Here is an 11,709-nt window from a genome sequence, read left to right as displayed (position 1 = left end):
TTTCCTCCTTTTTCTTTATTGTTTCTTTAACTTTTTCATTCCACCACCACCATTCTTTCCCAACTTTTCCTCTTCCCGAGCTCACCCTTAGCACTTCTTTGCCGACCTCACGGATTGTATCAGCCGTTATTTGGGAAATAAATTCCTAGTCTTCCTTTCACCGTTGTGGAAAATATTTCTCTTTGCTCTCCCTCTTTGAATTTTCACCACCGTGCCTCTCCCTCTCGTTGTCTCACTCTTACTTTCTCTTTCCAAATGCTACTCTCGAAATAACAATCTTATGCTGCGCTGCCACTCTATCTCCCGTCAAACTGCCACGATCTGATTCTATATGTATCCTCCATCATACAGGTAATCCACTTGTCTTTCTCACACCACTTGAAATACGTCATTATGTACTCGCCTTTCTCTCTAAAATATGTATCTATTATTGCCAGATCCATCCTCTTTGCATATCTTACAATTTCTTTGTCTTCTTCATTTCTGCTGCCATATCCATACTTTCCCAACCATCTCTCCTCTCCCATCTTGCTTTCGCCAACTTGCCCATTCAAGTCCGCATTGATGAAACCTCTTTCTGATTTGCCGAACATTTCCATTTGTTCATCAATCTCCTTCCAAAATTCTTCCTTCTTTTCTTGCGTACAATCAGTCTGGGTGCACATTCACTCACGACACAGCTTGCTCCATATTGACTACAATCTTGATTCACATAAGCCTCTCTGACACCCTTTGGACTTTAAGAACATTTTGTGCTAGTTCTTTATTCAGGATAATGCCAACTCCATTTCTTATACTCTCACTCCTTTACAAAACATTTACAATCCTCCGCCAATTTTCCTTGCTGCTTCGCCTTTACACTTTGTTTCTTGTATTGTTTTCTTCTTTCCATAGCGTCAGCGATTTCCCTTGATCTGTCTGTCATGCTTCCAAAATTCAAACTTCCAATCTTGATCCCCATACCCGTCTTTTACGCCGTTCCTCCTTTTGTGGGTGACCAGCAGTCACTGAATTTCCACTGCCATCCTGCTGGACATTAATAGCATAGACGGTCGTTTTTATCCTAGGCATCGGCCGATCCGGTTTAGCATAAACATTTCTGGTTTCATTCAATTTCTAGTTGTGGCTTGAGTTTTACTGCCAGGATGCCCTTCCTGAGCAATTACTCCCCCTTTATCCGGGTTTGTGACCGGCTCACAATGTGCCAGCTTGCATCCCACAAAGGGCTGGGTTTCTCTCTCTCTCTCTCTCTCTCTCTCTCTCTCTCTCTCTCTCTCTCTCCTAGTTTGTTTAACTACGTAATCACTTTGAGCGTTGATCATAAACCACATCTCATTCCGTGAATTTATGGATTTCTAACCTATGCTTACACCACAAAGGAAATGTTAGACAAAGGAGAATAAAGGTGCAATGAAATAATTTCCAGGAGTCTACGTTTCAATCCAAATTTGAAACCCATCGCCTCAAAGCCATATTTTTTCGCGGCAAACCAGATGCCAGAAAGTGATGCACAATCTTAAGCATCTAATGGTGTGCAATTTTAGATAACTGTCACTTTACGAAACTTTCCCAATGTCATTAAACACATATTAACGATATCCAAAGTTTCATATATTTGACAATATTCAATTTTTTAAATCTAGAGCTGGACACATCAAACGAAATGATTAAGTCAAAAAGGTTTGCATGAGAGATGCCTGCAAGGACACGTGGAACAAAAGGAGGCCAATGAGAAAGTGATTTCAAGACTTATCGGACTAGATGGAGAGAACAACCACCGCGGAAAGTAGTTCTGTCGGGACATTTTTGAGGCTATGTCCATGGATCCTCCTTGAACTAGAAAAGAAGAAACAGAAGAAGAAGAAGAAGAAGAAGAAGAAGAAGAAGAAGAAGAAGAAGAAGAAGAAGAAGAAGGATTTACATACTTATGAGACGTTCAGGGGAATTCACCAAAGTGTTACAAACAATGTCACCCTTTCCCAGACCAAGACGATTCAAGATGGCAGCAAACTTCCTGGATTTGTCCCAAACGTCTTGTCTTGTAAGGATTCGTCGATGTAAGTCTTTGTCCATGAATACAAAGGCCGGTCTTTCTGGGCCTTCTAGGGTACGTAACTTGAGGAGCTGAAGGATTGTGGGGACTTTTATCTGGGACGAGGACTCCATTTTGTTTTTGAGGAAAATCGGAACTTGGATGGCTCTGAAATAACAAATGTTGAGTAGATAGAATTCTGAAATAATGTGTATAAAACAGTGCGAAACAGAAGCAGAAAAGAGAATCACTCACTCACTCTTTCCCATGTAGGAATGATCGTCGGGGAGACATGTGGGTTGCAGACTTCACAACTTTACGATCCTCTTTCCGATCATTGGCCTTTTACACAAGCTCGCCCATGCCCTATTCCTTCCATTCCTTGATGTTGTCCTGCCACATTTTCTTTTGTCGTCATACCTACGACTGTTCCTTGTGTCTCTTTAAGATTATGGATAAGGTATTTTCCGTCACCTTAGAGCAGTTGCATTTGGGACGAAATGGCATCGGACACGATTGTGCCAAAATAATCTGTTTGGACGAATATGAAATCATTCCTAAAAGCTCATCAACAACAGTCTTGCAGAAAATGTTATGACAATTTGTGTGATGAAACAACAACATATTTCTTTAAAAAAACAACTATTGACATTAGTGGTTCCAATAAGGTTTAAAGCTTCCCACCATGTTATCTTGCTTCTTCTTTTATATCTTATTGAGTGAGAGGTCTATTTTGATGTCACTACGGGGAGCTACGATGGAGCAACATGCGAGCTCGTCGGATTATACTTACTCTCACAGCTTCAACACCTTGACATAAAAATTGGACTCTACAGAGATGACGGGCTCGCATTATGCAACAAAAAACCTAGACTAACAGAAATGATAAAGAAAGAAATACACAGAACCTTCAAAGCAAACAACCTGAAAATTACAATCGAAGCCTACAAAAAGATATTTGATTTCCTCGATATAATAATAATAATAATAAATGGCATTTATATAGCGCTTTACCCCGTTGTCACAGGCTCTAAGCGCTTTACAGTGATATGAAACAAAACATATTACAGTGAGACAAGTGTGAAGGAAACGTGATACGAATTCAATTTAACAACAACAAAATATGAAAATAATATTGCAACATTATGACGTAAAAAGATAAAACTTTAAGCGAGATTTGAACGTTGTCAACGAATCCGAGCATCTCACGTGTGACGGGAGAGAGTTCCAAAAATGGGGGGCCGAAAATTGAAAAGACTGTTCACCTATTTTACGCAATGGCTTAGGTTTGACAAGGATTGATTGGTCATTGCTTGACCTCAAGTTTCTATTGGGGACATATATGTTTAGAAGGTCTTTAATATATGAGGGACTGTTCGTGCTCAGGGATTTGTAGACAACAGTACAAATCTTATAGGCAACTCTTTTTTCAACAGGAAGCCAATGTAACTCACGGAGAAGAAGAGTTGCTGACGGGTATAACAATCAATCTAACCAAAGGTACATACTAACCATACTCGAAACCCAAAAACACTCCATTGTACATCCATAGCTATAGCAGTCATCTCCCATCTATAATAAATAACATTCCAAAGAGCATTAACAAACGACTATCCAATAACACTACAAACAGCGAAATATTCAACGAGGGAACGCCACCTTATACGCACTTAAAAATATGGTCACAAATATACACTGAATTATGGAAAAGAAGAAGAAAATAGACCTATTCACTCAATAAGATACAAAAGAAGAAGGAAGATAACATGGTTCAACCATTCCTTCAGTAAAAACGTGACAACCTCTATCGTCAAAACATTCTTTATCCTTCTACAAAAAATGCTTCCGACAAGACCATGTTTTGTACCCTATCATGAACAATAATATCATCAAGATAGGATACTCCTGTATGCCAAACATCCAAAACATCATATCACCTCAAAAAACGAAAACTATCCTAACCAAAACAACCTAACAACAATCTTCAGAAAATTGCAATTGCAGAACCCAGACAACATACCCATTAAACGATACAAAGCAAAAGACATACATCGGCCTCACATAATGCTCCTTTAAACCCAGATATAATCTACACAAATCAATATTCAAAGACATACGTAAGCGACACTCTACCACACTGAGTGAATATATTTGGAACCTAAAAGAAAGCAACAAACAACATACTATTATATGGATATCTATCTCAAGAGCATAATTATAAACAGCATCTTCCGAATTATGCAATCTGTGCATTGAAGAGAAATTTTACATCATTACTCATCTAAACATGGCCACACTAATCAAAATAAATGACCTTACATAGGCATGCAGACAGAGAAATAAACACCTTCACTGCAACTTTAAACCACTATAATAATCTCGACACCAAATCATAACAGGAAGTATGAAACAGCACACAATCATAAACAACCATAACGATTACACACACTTCCTGTAGATCTCCCTAGACTAGAGTGGCATGAAACAGTACTGTAGAAGTAAACGATCTATCTATCTATCTATCTATCTATCTATCTATCTATCTATCTATCTATCTATCTATCTATCTATCTATCTATCTTCTATCTATCTATCTATTCATCTATCTATCTATCTATCTATCTATCTATCTATCCATCCATCCATCCATCCATCCATCTATCTATCTATCTATCTATCTATCTATCTATCTATCTATCTATCTATCTATCTATCTATCTATCTATCTATCTATCTATCTATCTATCTATCTATCTATCTATCTATCTATCTATCTATCTATTTCTTCCTATATCAATCTCCGTTTCGTTTCTTACTTTCTCTCTTGATATCCAGTTTTAATACTAATGATAGATAAAATAGTTAATTTTCCATACTACTTGTGGAATAATATTAGATTCAAAACAAAGAATCTCCTGTTCCCTGAAAAAATATCAAACTTTGATCTACCGAGAGTTGAATTGTCTAAGATGTAAACATGACGTATAGACAATGTTTTCTTATTCATCGGTTTGATGATTCATTGATTACACTATTGGTAACTCATTTTGTATGATTCATATCAAAGGCATTTAAAGGATGATATGATCCTAGATTAAGTCTTTGTCAGATTGTTATGTTATCTCTATTGTATAATAGGCACCAAGAAGAAAAGGTGTTATAACACCACATCATCAAACGGTTAGATATCACGATGTCGTGGGCTGAGGATAAGCTGGTTCTATATTATCCACTTTGGGGATCCCCGTAGCTCAGTTGGGAGAGCACTCGGGTAACGCAGAGGGACCAAGATCGATCCTGGGTGCAGTTGAGATTGTTTCCGATCCCCTTGCCCACCCACCAGTTAATGGATAGCTAGGTCTGTTAGATCTGGCGGAAAGTACTCAGCGAGAGTCATATTCAAAGGGTAGCAAGCACTTGCTATTGTCCTTTTCAAGCTATAGAAACCGGAATAAACTCCGGCTCCATGGGTCTTTCGGCTCTGAACGACTACTATGTGTTTATATATAACAACTTTTGGAAAGTGTTGAGATATTACATGCACCACAATTATTTTAAAGGGCTTTATCTGAAAAAAATTGGTTCAAATTGGGAAGTTGGCTCTAAAGTTATATACATAATAATGGCTGAAGTTCATGCTTTTATTTTTCTATATTTATGAAGGACAACAGACAAAGCCGAAAGGAAAGAAGCTGATATACACAGAAGTGATAAGACATGGAACGAGTTAAAGAAGTTAGCTCAGGAAAGTGAAGGATGGAAACTGTTTGTCTGTGGTCGATAACCTGACCCAGGGTGAAAAAGGCAATGATGATGATAATTTAACAAAACATAAACTTGAGAAAATCAATTTTTCTCTACTTGAAGAAATGCGGAGAAAGGACCAGTTAACCATCAGCTTACGATTCATTTGATCCACAGTTCAATAGAGACAAAGAAGAAAGGGGGTGTTATAATTTTATCATTTTCATATTTAATCCAATACTCACAACAATGAAATCCTTGCGCGGATTAAGAACCAAAAAATAAATATTTCAACACACTTCAAGTCGTCTCCCGAAATAAGTGTTATCAAAATACTGTGCCAAAATAATGAACACACCACACACACGGCTAAAACACGGTGTAGATATCTAGGTGAATTTTAAAAGACCGTGAAAAGTAATACTGTAAAAATAATGTAACCCGTCTTTTCAAATCAGTATTATTTCGGGATGTTACAGATGCTTAGAGAGGACTTAAAAATTTAGGCAATTATATTATTTTCTCTCTTTAAATTGTAAAAAAAAGCTTAACCAAAGCATTAATTATAAAATTTATTTTAGCTTTTAAATCACCCCCACCAAAATAACATCGTTTTGAGTATGTAGGCCAAAATACTATGTTGCCGTGGCACGTACGTATTTTCTGCCGACATTTGGAGTATCAGTTTATATGCAAAATAGATTAAATTCTATTATAGGACTGTAACTAACGCACGTTTAATTTTTAAAAATCTGATAATGAGGATATACTAAGTTGACGTCACTCAACTCTTTGTTATTGTTTTTAGACAGCCATTTTGATTTATTCTCACTTAATTATATCAATCAGAATATAAACATTGTTTATGTTTGTGTCTGTGTGTGGTTTGTGATTTGGTACGTTAAATACGGATAACATACGTTGTGAGTATTTTTCATAAACGCATAGCATCAATATCGACTAATATTTACATCATGTGACCCAACGTCTCAAACGGTAATATGTTCGGGTAGTTTAAACGCTATAGATTGAATGAAGATGACGCCACTCGACCATTCGAATTGTTATTGTTTTTAGACCGCCATTTTGGGTGATTTGTTCTCATTAAATTCCCTCTAAGCGTTTAAGGTACATGAAATATCGATTTTTGGGTCAAAATATAAAATTTCAGCTTTTTGTTTATTATCAAAGAACAATAATTTTTTCACATATTTTCAGCACTGATATGTTGATTTGGATAATATAAAGTTTGTAAATCGTCTTTCATAAACATGGAAGTTCTCCCATGTGTATCCATCCTGTTGACACAAGCAGCGTGTACATACAACTTTGAATTTTGATTTGCTCCATGAGCACTTGAAGCTTGTATATGCTTTGTTGAAATCTTGTGAGATGAAACAACTCAAAATCCAAACGAAAGCTTTCATAATTCTGTTTGGTCAAGATGCCATAAAACATACTTCCATTCCCTGAAAAAAAGTTGAGTTTGGTGCAGAGTATAATTTTGGTCCAACAGAAATAACATCCCTGAAAGTGTCTTTGGGCATCGGTGGACTGGGACAACACTCCCATATGTTGAGTCAGCAAACAGAGTCAAAAAGACTTGAACAAAGCATAAGGGCTGCTCAACATAAAGAGAAAAAAAAAAAAAGACGCAAAATGAAAGCTCAGACCCGAGAAAAAGCCGAGAGGGAGGCAGAAAAAGAACACGGGGGACCCTCATACCGTGCTTGTATGTTTTGAGCTGGTTGTACCGTTTTGTATTATTATTTTCATTCATAGTTATCTTTTATCGCGTTTTTCTCAAAATAACATATTATTTAACACTCTTTTTTATCTTATTTTGTCATTTATCAATCAATTTGTTTAAAACTTTGCATGTCTAGAGTTATAATAATTATCTTAATTCATACAGAGGGAATTTTAAATATCTCTATTACTTTTTGAAAAATTGACATTTTTATGTCAAAAAACATGATTTATTTCATACCGAAATTTTAATTTTTAATCTATAAATAAAAATCGATAAAAATATTTCAAAAATGCTCTGTATTTTTAAAAATAATATACAAATTAACAACCATGCAAAATTTCAAGAATATTCCATGGAAACTTATAGAGATAGTAACTTTTAAAAATAGCACCCAGAGAAGACAAAAATCCAAGATGGCGGCCGTCACCATGGCAGCCGGACACGGCCACCGAAATAAATCACATGGTTCGAATCCATTGGTCATAGGCAATGTCCCAATATAAAAAGATATTGGATCTAATCATTATTCTTGAAAATAGTTTCAGGTGTCGCCCCTCCCCTTAAGGTTGCATACAGTTTTCGTGTTGATACTATTCACCTGGAGGGTAGAACAGATGAGCCTTTTACTGATTTGCATAGCATCAAGAAATTGCGACTGTAGTTGACTCTTTATATTCTCTTGATGAGAATGAACACATTTTCCCAAAATGTTAAGAACTAAATGATTATGATTGTAACTTAAATACCATTATCGGCAGTTAGTTCACTCCGAAGTAAAATAGTTTTGAGGCGATTGGCAGCTTATGACAATAGAAGAAGAAGAAGAAGAAGAAGAAGAAGAAGAAGAAGAAGAAGAAGAAGAAGAAGAAGAAGAAGAAGAAGACAACGAAGAAGAATAAGAAGAGAAGGAGTAGTAGTAGTAGTAGTAGTAGTAGTAGTAGTAGTAGTAGTAGTAGTAGTAGTAGTAGTAGTAGTAGTAGTAGCAGTAAGCAGTAGTAGTAGTAGTAGTAGTAGTAGTAGTAGTAGTAGTAGTAGTAGTAGTAGTAGTAGTAGAAGTAGTAGAAGAAGAAGAAGAAGAAGAAGAAGAAGAAGAAGAAGAAGAAGAAGAAGAAGAAGAAGAAGAAGAAGAAGAAGAAGAAGAAGAAGAAGAAGAAGAAGAAGAAGAAGAAGAAGAAGAAGAAGAAGAAGAAGAAGAAGAAGAAGAAGAAGAAGAAGAAGAAGAAGAAGAAGAAGAAGAAGAAGAAGAAGAAGAAGAAGTAGAAGAAGAAGCCTCTACAAGTGGATGTCAGGTGGGTGGATAAGAGATATAATTATCTTGAGTAGAGGATCTCTTTCGTACTCTGACAAAACATAGTTGAGAAAAATGGTCAGGAAACTTGGATTTATAATGACCCTCAGATTGGCAAAACCTTTCAAACTTGGGACTTCACAGATGTCTTTAAGATAGTCCCGTGTGTGAGAATGTTTGACAATATGAGGCTCGGTATAGTCGATTGATATTAAAAGGTCGAGTTGTCTGGCCAAATGGTTTTTCAAAATACGGTATACACTGTGTTAGCGGTTACTTGATTACCTATACTTGAAACAAACATGCCACATGTGATATGAGATATAAACGCCAAGGCCCATTTTTATGTATATGGATAAGATTTAGCTATTCTATTAAATGACTTGATAGTCTTAAACATTATCGCCTTAGCGAAGTAAGTGACAAACAAAATCGAATTTTATGAACTTTTTCTTGTCTCTGACTAGCTAGGCTCTTGCCTAGAAGTGGGCGTTGTAAGAACGGTGACTAATTCAGCTATTTTGTGCTTGTAAGATCAAGCTCTCTATTACGCAACGGCAGGTAAGAAACCAACCTTCATACTTTCAACGCAAAAGATTTCCAAAGAGGAATTTGGCAACACATCCGGTATATATATTATGACGTTCCGTGTCATATTTAAATTTACTTTTATAATAATGAAACAAATCACGTGATATTGACTGTCGACCGATCAGACTACAATGATGTCCATTGTCGACTATCAGTTATATATTTAGGTCAATGAAAGTTTTAATGAAACTCAAGCAAATTGAACCACAAAAAACTCCAACAAAAAAAAAAAAAACAAAAACTAAAAACAAAAACAAAACAAAACAAAACAAAATCAAAGCGGACAAAAAAAATAGAAAGTGTGTTCTGAATCACATTATTTCAGTGAGTTACAGTGCCAGCAGAATAACTTTTGTCTCCACTATACTTTCGAATCGTTTTTGTTTGGTTGTTCTTTGAAGCGAACTGTTAGACTTCGAGTTACGTTTACTCGCAACTTACCAGCCCAATTAGATTCGTTTTTTTAGTTTTTACTCACAAAAATGTGTACTTTTGACGATCTGAATTGATCTTAAAGTTTTTTTTAAGCCAGTGTCAATAGCAACTGGTCAATTTTTGCCTCTATCATTCGTATTCGACTTATTTTCCTTCCGAATCGAAGCTCTCTAAATACAAAAGTAGGTGCTATCTTTTCGACGCTATGATTAATTCTAGTAACTAGTCTCGACTAAGTTTGAAGTTCGGCATCAGCAAATGACTAAAATTTAGCCAAACTTAGTCCGAAGGTGTGATATTAGTCTGGGACTTGCTTGGTCAGCTCACATAAAATCCGATTTTTAAAAGTTGTTGACTAAAGTCAGAGGCGCTGGTCAGCGTTCATAAAACTGGCTTCTATGGGTATGTGACGTCTGATAAAATGTGCGGATTACTGTGGTATTAAGGGACGATACTCGCCTATATATATATATATATATATATATATAATATATATATATATATATATAATATATATACTTGTAGGTACGAGAGTGCTCGATAATTAGAGCATGTAAAAATAAATAAATTCACTCACGTATATGCTAGCCAAAACGTGCGTTTCGATGATTCTCTCATCTCTTCAGTTGGCAGAATGGTCTTTGATTCGGACCCACAATTGACACAACGGAAGTGATGTATAATATAAATAAACTAATAAAAAACACACACACAATAAGGACACAATACAACCAGTCACTACATAACAGAGGAAAGGACTATAAATATGCAACACAAAACTCTCAAATGAAACACCTTTCTACGGACCCACAATTGACACAACGGAAGTGACGTATAATATAAATAAACAAATAATAAAAAAACTCTCGAATTAAAGACCATTCTGTCAACTGAGGAGATGAGAGAATCATCGAAACGCACGTTTTGGCTAGCATATACGTGAGTGACTTTATATATATATATATATATATATATATATATATATATATATATATATATATATAAACGTGGATGGCAAAAACAAAATCAAGACCCGAGTGACGTCAATTTCATTCTATCTATACACACGCAAGCACACGAACACACACACACACACACAAACCCACACAAATTGCAATGACTCAACCGTTACAAATCCACAATTGGATTCAATGGTCTGATGTCACGTCGCCCAGCAATGGCGAGCAGCGTGGTTCTAAACAAAGAAAATCGGCATTTTTTATTCTTCATGCTGGCTAGTTTTTACATGTCGTGTGATCAGCATGTATAAAAGTCAAAACATGATCATATTTATGATGATTTTCTCCTCTGGATACACTTTTATGCTCGTCGGAGAAATATTTCATAAGGCAAGGGCGTCCGTCATTGTTCCGATAGTTAAAAACCAGTTACTAAGTTACTATGCGTCACGACTGTTGAATCATATTAGTACACGTAGCATTTGAAAATATTAAACACATTTTTTTTTAAATAAAAAGAAAGAAACTTGGATCATTCATATAGCTGAAATCCACTTAACGTGGTCAAAGAGTTTTACAAGAGTTCCCACGCCCACATCAACACTTAACATGTAAGATGAGTTATGACGCCTGGAAAGGGACATTGCATTTATTAGTGACATAGACGACGTTGTTAACGACCAGGAGCTCATTCTACACCTGGATAAGATGAGAGAATTTGAGTAAAGTCTTTTCCAAGGACTTAACTATGCGCCACTTAGAGCGGGACTCGAACCCTAGACCCTCCGATCCGAGGCCGAGTGTCGTACCACAAGACCACATAGCGGGCACATCAACACAAAGATATTCATTTTAAAACAAGTTATTATTTTTGACCTTTCCAGACGATTCAATCCTGATATGATAC

General features: G+C 36.1%; 1 protein-coding gene across 6 annotated transcripts in view; it reads right to left on the bottom strand.

Moving 5' to 3' along the window:
* LOC144965926 (putative acyl--CoA ligase YdaB) overlaps positions 1-10,499 on the bottom strand; it is a 19,223-nt gene extending 8,724 nt beyond the window's left edge. The window contains exons 1-3 of one of the 6 annotated variants that reach the window (XM_078901784.1): positions 6,022-7,688; positions 2,288-2,563; positions 1,926-2,200 (exon numbers count right to left, since the gene is read on the bottom strand). In XM_078901784.1, the coding sequence (XP_078757910.1) occupies positions 1,926-2,200; positions 2,288-2,301 (289 nt within the window). In that variant the 5' untranslated portion in view covers positions 2,302-2,563; positions 6,022-7,688. Of the gene's footprint in view, positions 1-1,925; positions 2,201-2,287; positions 2,564-4,351; positions 4,407-4,848; positions 5,036-6,021; positions 7,689-10,420 lie in introns of those variants that run through there. The other 5 variants (XM_078901783.1, XM_078901785.1, XM_078901782.1 and 2 more) reach the window with 5 other exon arrangements.
* Between the last annotated feature and the right edge of the window lie 1,210 nt (positions 10,500-11,709).

This window comes from Berghia stephanieae, chromosome 2, assembly GCF_034508935.2.
Source record: "Berghia stephanieae isolate SIO BIC M18660-M18661 chromosome 2, UCSD_Bste_1.3, whole genome shotgun sequence".
Classification (NCBI taxonomy): domain Eukaryota; kingdom Metazoa; phylum Mollusca; class Gastropoda; order Nudibranchia; family Aeolidiidae; genus Berghia; species Berghia stephanieae.
Note: the sequence above shows the minus strand (reverse complement) of the source record. Positions and strands in the feature narration are given on the sequence as shown.